The following is a 14,703-nucleotide window of genomic DNA, read 5'->3' on the forward strand; positions in this document are numbered from 1 at the left end:
TGTGACCTTCAGTGTGGGAGCTTGTGGATTCCAAACTTAGCTAGGTCTATAAAAAGACTAAAATTTGTATTTCCTTTTTAGCTCACCTGGCCCGAAGGGCCAAGTGAGCTTTTCTCATCACTTGGCGTCCGGCGTCCGGCGTCGTCCGGCGTCCGGCGTCCGGCGTCGTCCGGCGTCGTCCGGCGTCGTTAACTTTTACAAAAATCTTCTCCTCTGAAACAATTGGGCCAAATTTAACCAAACTTGGCCACAATCATCATTGGGGTATCTAGTCTAAAAAATGTGTTCGGTTACCCGGCCAACCAACCAAGATGGCCTCCATGGCTAAAAATAGAACATGGGGGTCAAATGCAGTTTTTGGCTTATAACTCTGAAACCGAAGCATTTAGAGCAAATCTGACATGGGGTTAAATTGTTTATTAAGTCAAGATCTATCTGCCCTGAAATTTTCAGACGAATTGGACAACCGGTTGTTGGGTTGCTGCCCCTGAATTGGCAATTTTAAGGAAATTTTGCCGTTATATGGTTATTATCTTGAATATTATTATAGATAGAGATAAACTGTAAACAGCAATAATGTTCAGCAAAGTAAGATCTACAAATAAGTCAACATGACTGAAATGGTCAGTTGACCCATATAGGAGTTATTGCCCTTTATAGTCAATTTTTAACCATTTTTCGTAAATCTTAATCTTTTACAAAAATCTTCTCCTCTGAAACTACTAGGCCAAATTTATCCAAACTTGGCCACAATTATCTTTGGGGTATCTAGTTTAAAAAATGTGTCCGGTGAACCGGCCAACCAACCAAGATGGCCGCCACGGCTAAAAATAGAACATAGGGGAAAAATGCAGTTTTTGGCTTATAACTTAAAAACCAAAGCATTTAGAGCAAATCTGACAATTGGTAAAATTGTTTATCAGGTCAAGATCTATTTACCCTGAAATTTTCAGATGAATCTGACAACCTGTTGTTGGGTTGCTGCCCCTGAATTGGTAATTTTAAGGAAATTTTACTGTTTTTGGTTATTATCTTGAAAATTCTTATAGATAGAAATAAACTGTAAACAGCAATAATGTTCAGCAAAGTAAGATTTACAAATAAGTCAACATGACCGAAATGGTCAGTTGACCCATATAGGAGTTATTGCCCTTTATAGTCAATTTTTAACCATTTTTCGTAAATCTACTAAGTAATCTTTTACAAAAATCTTCTCCTCTGAAACTGATGGGCCAAATTAATCCAAACTTATCCACAATCATCTTTGGGGTATTTAGTTTAAAAAATGTGTCCGATGACCGGGCCATCCAACCAAGATGGCCGCAATGGCTAAAAATAGAACACAGGGGTAAAATGCAGTTTTTGGCTTACAACTCAAAAACCAAAGCGTTTAGAGCAAATCTGACAAGGGGTTAAATTGTTTATCAGGTCAAGATCTATCTGCCCCGAAATTTTCAGATGAATCGGACAACCCGTTGTTGGGTTGCTGCCCCTGAATTGGTAATTTTAAGGAAATTTTGCTGTTTTTGGTTATTGTCTTGAATATTATTATAGATAGAGATAAACTGTAAACAGCAATAATGTTCAGCAAAGTAAGATTAACAAATAAGTCAACATGACCGAAATGGTCAATTGACCCTCTAAGGAGTTATTGTCCTTTATAGTCAATTTTCAACAATTTTTATAAAATTTGTAAATTTTTACTAAAATTTTCCGCTGAAACTACTGGGCCAAGTTCATAAAGATAGAGATAATTTTAAGCTGCAAGGATGTTCAGTAAAGTACGATGTACATACACATCACCATCACCAAAATACAATTTTGTCATGAATCCATCTGCTTCCTTTGTTTAATAGTCACATAGACCAAGGTGAGCGACACAGGCTCTTTAGAGCCTCTAGTTCTAAGCCTCAAATCCTGCTAGTTAATTCAGTGACTGTCAAATTAGTGCCAGCTTATCAGAATGATTATATCCTGTTTTGGGTGACTTATCTACAAACTGTTCCTGTGAGTGTTAAGGGTACATTAGGCATTGTTATATTTCATTTTACATTAACAACTCTTCAACTATAATGTTTGCTTGAAGCTTCGATTTCAAACTTAATATTATGTTCGACCCTTGTGTGAAATTTCATGATCATAAAAGTATTGTACACAACATTTATTTATTTGCAAAAGGATTGTCATTGCTAAGAAAATGTCAATAGATTTGAAAAATCCCACTTGAGTGAGCTTACATGTAGTTGTTCTTCCTATTGTTTGTAAGTCTCAATAATATCGGATTGAAACCTTTATTCCTTACTCACTTAACTTCGTTAAAAGGATATTTATACAAATGATTTAATGTGAAAACTGTGGATGATTGATTAATTGTTGTGTCAGGTATACATCTAGTGGAATTGTCTATGGAACACTTAAACGGAGGCTAGAATTATAATCATGACCAATCAGTAGTAAATTAGGAATGAACTTCATGCATTCCGAGTACAAAGACCATTGACATTTATAATTCTATACAGGCAGTGGCTGATCCAGATTTTTTTCTTAAGGATGGCCCCTGTAAGTTTAACAGCCAAGTAGCAGCTTAATATAGTCGTTACATGCTTTTGTTTCAAAGAGTTAAATTAGAAAAGCTTTTCCAGATTTTAATGAGCATTTTTTACGTGGACACCAAATAACTTTTATAAATTAAAATGCTGTACAAGTTATAAATTCTAGTTGCACAGTTTTGTCTGTATTTTCTGTATTAATTTGTAATATAAACAGTCATTTTTGTTACTGCACTTTTGTAGACCTTCAAGCAATAAGAAAAGGAACAACAATAATAGCATTAATTGTACCTTGGTTTTCCTCTGGCTGAAACTGTATATAATCATTAATTTTTGGTTCTTTCACATTATATCATTTTTTTCCCCCAATATACCCGTACAATTTTTTTTTGGTAAATTATAAACACAGGCCTCTTCAACAAGACTTAATTTCTGTGTCATTTGGTTTCTTGTGGAGAGTTGTGGCATTGGCAATCAATACTGGTGTCATATGGTAATTTGAACCCCTTTGAGAAGCGACCCTGGGGGTTGGTCTCTGTTGGATAGTTGTCTCATTGCCAATCATAGTAATCTTCTTATTTTCATATAAACATAAAAAACTGATTATGACTTGTATGTTACCACTAATAATGTCCGAGAATGATAACAATTTTAATCTTTGATGTAATCCTTTAGCAGTAGAATGTACATTCTAATGTACTTCAATATTACGTAAATCAATGCATTTTTCCAATACATATGTTGCTCGTTTGCTTAATAGTGTCAGGTTTATAAACGCTAATTAAGGCTCATAATTATGTAGATGTGATGTCATTAACAAATAGGTTAACGAGAGAAACGTTTGATCTGTGAATACCTGGATGGTCTTATCTTACTATTATGACAATATATGTATTGATCAAGGTGTTGTTCACCAGTCTGATATAAGGTGTTGTTACCCTCAGTATGATTAGAGATTATCATATTAAAAAAAATCAAGGAAACGAGCAAGTTTATTAAGTGATTGATTTTATTTCTTGGATTATTTGATGGTTGGTTTAACTTACAGGTGAATAATTATGGATGTGATTTAATTACCTGGAATTCTTATACAAGATAGTACATTGCAAATCAACAGGTAAGACTTAATCCAGATTTAATGGTTAAATATATAGATGTTTTTTCTTTAAATGATGAACTTAGGAACAGTGATTATGGGGGTCAATAGGTTCTGAATTTAATATGTTTCAAAAGTTTTTGGTGCAAGAACCAAGTAAATATATATGAAAAACGCTGTTTTTACGGACAAATATTATGGGAAGTCATTTAATTAATTCCTGCTTATAATTAACATTTGCAGGTAAAAAAAAACAATATAAAAACAACGAAAATATAAGTATTTTTTAACAAAAACATAGAAGTTTCTTTTATGACATATAACTACTATAATTGTGAATGTCTTAGATCATAAAGTAACTATGCGCAGTTTCCCGTTTATCTATAAAAAAAAGTAGGCATTATGAAAAAATGATATATATCAAAGGTTCAATGAATACCATAGAAATGATATGATACATAATTTAGATAAAAGCACAGTATCCTTCAGATGATGTTCTTGAGTGCTCAAAATGTATGTTACCTTTAACAACCCCCCTCTTTTTTTCAACATTAAAAAAGGCTACTTTTGTTTTGGGACAGATTGTTTATGCCCCCACAACTGAAAGTTGGGGGCCATATGTTTTACCCCTGTCCTTCTGTCTTTCCCTTCATCCGGGCCCATTAAGGGTATATAGTTATTAAGCTTAACTCCTCCTACAGTTTGAATCCTAGGAAGTTTTCACTTTGCTGTCTGTTTGTACATATATTGAAGGTGTGCATCAGTGGTCAGGGTTTTGATTTTTATTGACATTTGCTCTTTTGAGAAAGTTGAACTTTGTCATTTTTGGGGTATACACGGTTAGATGTAATAGTTAATTTAGAATAACACTGCATCTGCGACAGTCAATTGTGTCTCCCAGACACAATAATATCTCAAAGACAGTCCTACTTTGACTTTGATATAATACAGTTATTTCAGAGTGGAGTGTCAGGAGGAGGGGGGCATCTTTTTTAATTATAAATTGATATTTGGTTCCTTTCTTGGATTTATTTTTTAAAATGTTTATAAATTTTGCAGTGGCTGCAGATAGTCAGGTCTAACATTTATCGCTATACAGTAGTTAAATTTGAAAGAATGGGTTTTGAGATCTAAATTAGCACTGAACTGTATGATGGATATTTTAATAATGTTTTTATTTTTTCACTTGATCATAATGAGATAAATTGTAGATATTTGTTTCAAAACTTTACGTTTTTGTATAGTAAATTTACTTATCTGTTAGGCCAAGTACATACATATAGAATTATTATTTAGTTTCTCAATCTTCTAGCATAAAAAAATGAATGCGAATGGAATCATGTTGTTTTATTGTTTTTTTTGCTTTTTACTTAATTGATTTTAATTACTATCATCTTTAGAAACATGAAATTAAATGGAAAGAACAAATGCCACAAAGGAAACAAATGGGAATTAGCACTATGTGGCTTTTTTTAGGTAATTGACGAAAAAATCAATTAAAATCTTATTTTTATGACAAAAGAATAAATGCAAATGTAAGATTTTGCAAATATGACTAATTTCGTAACAGGGAGTTTAACTTTTCCAGAATAAAAGATCAACAATATAAGATAAACAGCTTATACATTGAAATTGTATGTTGCACACAATAAATGATTATGAAAGAGAACATACATACGTATGTTGCACACAATAAATGATTATGAAAGAGAATAATATGTGACAAGTTCAACACAGACTTCCTTTTTCTCTCAGTAATAAAATTGACAATAGCTGTATTTTATGAGAATTGATTTCCATCTTATTTTAGACATCTGTTGCTCATGTACTTTTTAACATTTATATATCACAAGTAAATGTTACACGCTTTCTCTTTTCTTAATGAATCATTTTGGGCACAGTTTCATTTTCTTATGGATTTTATCAGATATATTGAACAGTTGTAATTTGGCTTATGTTGATTGTTCAGTGGCAAATATTACATTCATACTATTACAATTTTGGACAGATATAACTAGTAACCAAGCAATTATGACATAGTAAGTGTAACATTTCTCAATCTGTCTGTTTATATTTCATTCAATAATTAGCATTGAAAAGTTTTCTATCATTTAGTTTAAACAGCAGTTCTGATTGAATATTATCCTTATAATCTTACAATCAAAAGTGTCAAAAACTTTACATGAAGAAAGAGACCTACTAAATCAAGGGCTAAGGTCAAACTCTTTGGGTAATACCTACACTGTGAAGAGTCAGCTGGAACCACATACTTTAAGAGTTGGTGAATACAAATATCCAGAGTTTTTTGCATTATGTACCGAAAAATCATACTCAGAATCGAAGAAGTTGCCTTGGAGTTTTTTTTGTTATACTTTCACATATGGTATAGTGACGACATATGCATCAACAATGTATAATTTTGTGATTATATGAGGTCGGTTAATACAAGTAGAAGGTGAATTATATTTGGTATGTAGTTATATGAGCAGTGGCACATCATTTCCATGGAGATAATTTGGTCCTGCCCCCTCAGTCATGGTCTATTGACTTTGAAACTGTTTAAGTTCACTGTTTAAGTATAGTTTATGTATTAAAATAGAAAAAAAATCCACTTTCAATGGTTCCTTATAACTGGAAAGACTTACACATTTTGTTTTAAGAAATACAAGAATTACTTAATTGGAATTATCAATATTTGTTACATTAAAAACAGTCAAAGAAAAAGATAATGTGAATGTTGCTAATTTAATTAAACCCTGTACCAGTAATGTAAATAAATTATAACAATTTAATAATTAGTGATGAATAACATTGGTATCCTTTGGAAATTTTTCTTTCTCTTGAGATCAAAATAAATAACTTTGGAATATAATTTGAAAAACTTTTAGTGTTTTGTTTATTTGGAATTTTTGGTGTTTATAGCAGATTTCTCCCTTCTAATCTCGTGTAGCTTTTTTTAGACTAGAAAAATTAGAATCTGACATTTCATACAGTCATTCCTGACCCTTGTTGAAGGTTGAATATTAACCTCTAGATGTGTGACTGTTTTTGTCATTTGGTTTCTGTCTCTTTGACATTAACCCCACATTTCCTTATAATTATATATTTATATAGAGTGTTGTGAGTCCCCCACTTCCAAGTTATAAGCTGCTAAAAATACTTATTTAAATTGATTTTCAAAGTTTTTATGCTCTTTTAATTTCCATGAACAAACTTAATACAGTAATCCCTTTGTGATAGAACAAAATTATAGCATTTGTCACACAAGATCATTATGTCAAAGGATTCAATTCTGACACATTTATTAATCTGGATTTAATAGAAAAAAAACAACAGTGATCATTATATAAAATGTCACGTTTATACATGCATGCTTCTTTCAGCTGTTTAAAAAAAAAAAAAATACATAAGAAGTCAATTACTAAAGGTTGTGTATTTGTATTCTAAAAGAAAAAGAATTGATATCACTTGCATGTGAATGCAAAATAGACATGGAAATATTGTAGAACGGATTTTATTATTGGAAGTACTGATATTTGACAAAAAGATATAGAAAGGCAATGTGTAATTGCATGATATATGCATAAATGACAACTGAGCTGTTGAAAAAATCTGTGTTTATGATAAAGAAGGGATGTGTCATAATTACCATTGAAACAACTATCACCAGAGACCAAAGAACAAGGATTTAAAATTTCCCTATTGTCCACTGTTCATAGAACAAGTTATATGTTGGATTGTTCAGATACTAGGTATGAAGCTTTGTATGAAAATTAGCATATGTTTTTTGTTAGGAAGTTTTTGTTTAAAATTCTGCAAAAGATGTTTTATACTTTGCTGTCCAACATAATAACATTAATTCACTGTAGTATGAGATTTTGTGTACTATGCGGTATGGGCTTTGCTCATTGTTGAAGGCCGTACAGTGACCTATAGTTGTTAATGTCTGTGTCATTTTGGTCTCTTGTGGACAGTTGTCTCATCGGCAATCATACCACATCTTCTTTTTTATATTAACATAAGTGTTCAGTGTTTCCTATCTTCTATAATTTTATTTTATAATGATCAAAACCCAAATTAATTGATGGATATAGTCAGTGGAAATACATTTGTTGAATATTAGTTTGAATTATTCCCTCGTGTCATATACTACCTGAAAAAGACCTTGGGGTCTATTAATACCATATGTAAAATTAATCCAGTTTTAAAAAAGATCCATTATAATTTTGAACTTTAGAAAATTGAATCCCAGCTGATAGTTGAATTGGATAAAAATTATTGTAGAATGTGACTTCAAATGTACATTATTGGGGAGGTGAGAGTCGGTTATCATGACTGTTAAATACAAAAAAATGGACACATCTTAAAATTGAGAAAGGAAATGGGGAATGTGTCAAAGCGACAACAACCCGACCATAGAGCAGACAAAAGCTGAAGGCCACCAATGGGTCTTTGTGCAGTGTTTTACTCTTCCTTTGGTATTCAACTAGTATTATTTTGTTAATAACAGACCTTAAAGGCTTTCATGATATAGGATCATATAGGATAATTGTAGTATATTAAGAAGAGTGGGTTTTTAAAAATGTCATGTTCTTTTATTTGCATGTGTTTTTGTCTTAATTATGAAGAAAAAAATATGGTGGTGGATACCCAGACAACATAATTGCCATACAATATCTTTTACAGAAGATTTATAATTGCCAAAAACCTTTTGTTTTGTGTAAATCTTGACTGGTCAATTTGTTGGCTGTCTTATGGACTCATCTCACAAAACATGTTTAACCTTACAGCATTTTTTAGCCTGTCCAAAGTCAGGAGCCTCTGGACTTTGTTAGTCTTGTATTTTTAAGTTTAGTTCATATATATGTTTTGGAGTTTTAAGTATGACGTTCATTGTCATGGAACACATTTTGTTTGAGGCCATCTGAAGTACACCTCCGAGTGCAAGATTTTCTAGCTGTGTTGAGCACCCATTGGTGGCCTTTGTCTCTTGGACATATTCCCCATTTCCATTCTCAATTTAATCATGCTTGATTTTGAACTAGATTTAGTGTCTTTTAAGATTTCTGAGGTCATTGACTTGTCATTAGGTCTGCTGGCAGGAAATAAGAATCAGTGGCGGATCCAGGGGTTGGAACCCCCTCTTTTTTTTGGATGATCAATGCATTTGAAAGGGGACATGTAGTTGGAACCCCCCCCCCCTTTTTTGTCCTGGATTAGGAACCCCCTTTTTAAAATGACTGGATCCGCCCCTGAGAATCTTACCATGTCAAAGTTTCATTGGTAACAAATAATTGCTGTTTTTCATGCAGTGGGGTTAATAATAAACCTGGACAACATGACAACAAGAGATGAAATCAAGAATCTTTATTTATTGATTGTTGATGGTTTTATTTATCCTTATGAATTTTAAAATGTGAGAATTGCGTCACATTTTAAAGTTTATAGACTAAACTGTTGAGAATGGATAGATATAATGATAGTGTAATGTGGTTGAATATGTTTCTTTAATGATCTTGTAGAGTTTAATATTCTGAAAAGTATTGGCAACATATCACAGGATCAATGTACCAATTTGAACAACATGTGGTTTACTAAAATATATCCTTCTGATCATGCAGATCTGTTTAAAATACACAAAGAATTGCAGAAACTGAAAAATAGTTGCATTGTTAAGCTTGGAACCCAATTAAGAAAACCTCAAATAGAAGAGCAATGTTTGAAATACTTTAGTATCTTTGAATAAGTTTGTATTCCAATGCCTATAAAAAAAAGTAAGTTTAAATCTATCCCTATAATTGTTCTTAATTTTTTTTTGTAAATAGTGAAAATCTGATAATTTTGAGGTACTGTGGACTTTTTTTTTGTTGGGTACCAATTTTTGGTGGATTTTGTTGGTAAATGTCCAACGAATAAGAAATTCTCTTATAGGAATTCACATGTATGCAGACTTTGCAAACCAAAAAATCATATATCTACAAATATGCAAGTTTTCCTCAATCCCTGAAAAATTATTACCCATGAAATAAATGAATCCTAAGTATTCTATTTATACTTAACCAATGTTTCATTTTCCGTTGTTTCTTTTAAAACTTGATATTAAACTTATGTGCACTAGCTATTTGTAAGCCTTATTGATTATTCTGCATATTTGCATATGGTTTCAAATATTTGGTCATTATGCTTTATAATACAAATTATGTAATACTGTTTTACAAAATACTGTTTTACAGATAAGTCAAACCAGTTTTATGTACTATTGCTGATATTTATAACATTTTAACAAAATAAGGGTATGAAAAAGCACAATATTTAATCATGTGGTTTTTAAGTTCTATTTTTGCAGTGGTGTACAATATGTTTTGTAAGAATTTGCAGTAAAATTAAAAGCAATATTCAAAGTGCTCCACAGGTTCCATGGAACTTGGAAATAGTTTTAAAGTCTTAGAAAAGGCATTAATCATACATGTTTTAATTAACAATTCCCTTGTCGTGCAGGCAGTTAAATCTGTCTTAATATATTCAAAATTATTTAAAAAACGATTTTGTCAGAGCAGAATTTCTTACAGTCTTGGCATTTGTTTCATAAGTTGATGGATTTTTCTATCATATAGATATAAGAAGATATGGTATGAATGCCAACAACTCTCCATCCAAGTCACAATTTGTAAAAAGTATACCATTACCGGTATATAAGGTTGAAGTACAGTCTTCAACAAGCTTTGTGCTCATTGCATCACTTTGTTTTTAGAGTTAACGTTACTTTACTTTATATATAACTTATAAAAGATTTTTAAAAAGAGAAAACTTTTTTGTTTCTTTCCAGTAATTAAGATTTTTTTTTAAATGTCTCTAATCCTGATTGTAGGTTGGGTTTCAATTTAGTGTCACTTTATGCTTGTTTGAGTATCTCTGTTTAGGTATTTAGTGAAGGTATGGGGTGAAGGGGGCTCTCTGTTGTGTTGCTTGTATTGATTAAGCTTACCACTGGAGCATTCTGAATGTTATATTATTGTGAAGAGTTTAACGAGAGGTTCTGACACCAGTAGTTATATAGTTGCTGCATATATAATAACGACTGACAATTGTTCACACTGCAGAATTAACTCCTAATTAACAGTATGTGATAATGTATTATATACATAATCTGTATAAATATTGAAGATAATTGGCCTGTTGGGTGGTTGGTAATCTAAATTATAAAGGTATGATAGTAACTGTTATTATCTCTATTATAAGTCACAGTAAAATCTGATGTACATGGCGTCACTTTTGGCAGGCATATTTAAATAGATTATCTCAGTAATATACTAATCTTGGCCTCCTTCGTCTATCCTTTGCCTTGAACTTTTGACTGTACAAGCCTAGACTAATGTGATTTACAGTCATAACATTATTCTCCATAATAAAGTGAAAGTTTTATTTTTGATTTTGTAAGTAAAATTATAGGAAAATGTCCTGAATATGAATGAAAGGTGTATCCCCTGTATTTGTCATCCTTGAACCATATGTTGCCTAAGCTGTTTAACTCGCCTGACCTCATTGGCCATGTGAGCTACAACATCTAGCTGGGGATCATTTGGTTCCGTTTTGTTATATCTATCGCTTTTATAAAATTAAGATGTGTTTTGATTGCCAATGAAACAACTCTTGATTAAAGACCAAAGGATGTAGAAGTTAAGCAACTATGGATCACCGTAAGGCCTTCAAAAAATAGGGGGGGGCCTCAATGGCCAAGTGGTCTAAGTAGTTACTACTGTAATCACTAGCCAGTCAACACTGAGGTTGTGAGTTTGAACCCCGCTTGTGCACTTGACTCCAATCTTAATTGACTAGGATTGTCAGTTTTTCTATCGAAGGTCATGGTTTTCTCCAGGGACTCTGGCTTCCTCCACCAACAAAAACTGGCCACTATTAAATGCGGTGCTTAAAAAAGTGTTGTTAAAACACCAAAAACTAAAGTAAAAAATGAGCAAATCCCATCCTGATTAGCAATACAAGATATATATTGTTGAATTTGAGCAATTCAGGCTCTTAGGAACCTCTTGTTTATCATAATTGCAATAAGATGTATATCATTCATTGTCAGAATGAATTTCCAAAATTCTTTCCTCTCGGCCTGTTTGAATTTCACCCCAATAGTAGATTTATGAAACAGCGTGAACCTCATCAAACTTGTCAGCATACTGGTGTTGAACACTGTTTCATATTCTACAATTTTAACATTATAGAAAATGAAATTTTATCTATCTCATTGCATTCAAATTATAAAATAAATGAGATCATGAAGAACAAAACCTACATGAACAAACACAATTATGTGTGCTCAAACATCATAGAAGAGGAAAGGGCAACTTTAAATTGACAGTTCAATTTTTTGGAAGTTATAACATTTCCTATATATATCAAGCCTGTTGTTTTCTATACTTCAATTGGAAATTTGATATATTCAATTATTTAATTTCCGGATAAGGAAATTATACATTATTTCATCCTTAAATATTTTCTGTCCTTTATGAAGGACAGAAAATAATTAAGGCACTATTATCTTGATGCTTGGAATTGTGTTCATTGTATCAAATGCATGTTAGAATTGCTATTCATTTTGTCATTAATTCATAAACCATATCCCTTCTTTAACACATTCAATGTCTGTATTTGCTGAGTTCTTGAATTAAGAATCGAGTGTGGTACCTATATTCTATTTTTGGTCATGACTGAGGGATGTATAGCTTGAGTGCAACAGGACTATTTCATATACTAATATATTTCAACGATGGAAGAAGTAGACTAACCTGTAGCGTGTAAATGTTTTATGGTTTGAAGTTTCTATCTTAAACATTTCACTTAGCCTTGACCTAATTTTTGTGGTCCAATGATTTTATATATATATATATATGAAGTCAGCATTAAAGTTTCATAAGATAATTAGGTCATGACTTCACCGAGTTAATTAAAGAATAACTGTAATATTTTTTCTGTCTATGAAGAAATAACATAAAAAATGTGGTGCACACTGAATAACCCGTGTAGCGGGTTATTTTAAAGTGTGCACCACATTTTATAAATTATTTCAAATTATAGACAGAAAAAATATTACAGTTATTTCTTATAATTTAATTCTTTATTCTATTTTAAACCGCAGTAAACCATGAAAAAATGTTGATGACATCACAGCCTTATGACTAAATAATGTCTATGAGCTGATAAACAAAACAATGTCAGCTAATCAGAAGTTGAGTTACATCCAAAATTAAATTATATTGTTATAATGTCAATAGATTGTGAAGACACTCTGGATCCAATAATATTGAAAAGTGAACTGAAACACCAATTCCATTGGAGTATACAAACCTCTTTTTGTATTAAAATAATGCAAATTAGAAAAAAAAAATTCAGAAAAAAATTATGAAAAAAATTACAAGTTTTCTTTTTTTTAATTTCAGGAATCCCAAGCATCACAAATGGAAGCTAATTGTATAGGAGACAGTATTGACCTAGATGATGACTCTATGATAGAAATTCCCAGTACGGTAGACAGGGGAGAGAATCCAGAGACAGCTTCTGCAAGACTAGATGAACATATTGGATGGGATCGGAAAATAGAGTATTTGCTTGCCTGTTGTGGTTTTGTTACCAGTTTTGAAACAATAGTCAAATTTCCTTATTTGTCTCTTAAATATGGTGGCGGTAAGTAAAGAAATATGTATTTGAAGTAAATATTGAAATAACAGGGATCATTTGAATGCAGGCTAAGCAATTTTAATGTACCCTAATAAAACGAGAGTTCACACGCTGAAATGTCTCGCCTTCTTTACTAACCATTGATTTTAATGCTGATAGTCCTTAGTAACTGACAAGGACAATGTACATGTAACAGACGCAAACATTTTTAACATGAGGCATCTATATTCAAAGTATGAAGCATCCAGGTCTTCCGTCTTTTAAAATAAAAAGCGCTAAGAAGTTGGATAACGCTGCCGCTGAATCACTATCCCTATGTCAAGCTTTTTGCAACAAAAACAAGTGTAAAGGCTATTTGATATTAGATTGAAGTAAGACTCATCATAAGAGAAGAACATTTAAGATATCCATGAAGTCACATATCATTGAATTTTGTGAAAAAAATGGATTTTAATTTATCAAAATTTCTAAATATTTAAAACAATGGATCTACATTGAATACTTTTATAAATGAGATTGTTTATAATTGTTAATGAACTCTTTGTTTCATAAAAATTAGACAAGAGTGATTAATTTTTTTCAAATTTATTAGCATCATCCCAAATTTGGGTGAAATATTTACCACAGTATGTTAAACAATCAATAATCAACCAAGCTATTGGAGAATCAAGACTTCATTTTTTATGACAAAATTATTGAAGACAAAATCATTATTTAAGGTGGTACCCAACACTTTCATAAAAATTAATTTGGCTCGTTCAATTTTCATAAAATTTTGACAAAGTATTTTGACCCTTTAACAAAAAATATAAAATTTAAAAATTTTTGAACCAATCGTTTTGTCAGAAAAGTTACACTGGTTATATAGCAGTTTAACAAACACCAATTTTGATAATTGAGAAGCTTAATATTCCTTTTACATCACATGTTAGTTAAAACTTTTAGCTGACTTTACAGAGTTATCTCCCTGTAGTGTCAGGTACCACCTTAAGAACAGTAATTTGTGAAGTTTTCTTTTTGTCTATTTTATAGTTGTTTTTGTGCTTTACACTAATCAGATGAGTCAATCCTTTTACAACTGATTTTACTGTTCTGATATTGTGCTGTTACACCAAATGTCTCAGGTTAAAGGCAGGTTAAGTGCACATTTACATGTTCAACCTTACTACAATATGAATGTGGATGTTCAAATTAAGGAATACGTTTAACAGTGGTTTTCCTTGGTTGCTGTCTCTGTTATATCTGTGTTTCATTTTGGTACTTTTATCATAATCATGTCATATTTTGGTGTTTTTTTTCTCAATTAAATTGTTTACATTCAGTCATTTCAAGGACTTCAACTACTAACTTTATGGGATTTTGCTAATTGTGGAA

At 31.6% G+C, this 14,703-nt stretch overlaps 1 protein-coding gene across 1 annotated transcript in view; it reads left to right on the forward strand.

Annotated features, from left to right (window-relative positions):
• The window catches only part of LOC139486796 (uncharacterized), a 110,616-nt gene that overhangs the window by 22,541 nt on the left and 73,372 nt on the right, over positions 1-14,703 (forward strand). Inside the window, exon 3 of the mRNA XM_071271767.1 lies at positions 13,092-13,335. Coding sequence (XP_071127868.1) covers positions 13,092-13,335 — 244 coding nt within the window. The remainder of the gene's footprint in view (positions 1-13,091; positions 13,336-14,703) is intronic.

Source organism: Mytilus edulis, chromosome 8 (assembly GCF_963676685.1).
Source record: "Mytilus edulis chromosome 8, xbMytEdul2.2, whole genome shotgun sequence".
NCBI lineage: Eukaryota > Metazoa > Mollusca > Bivalvia > Mytilida > Mytilidae > Mytilus > Mytilus edulis.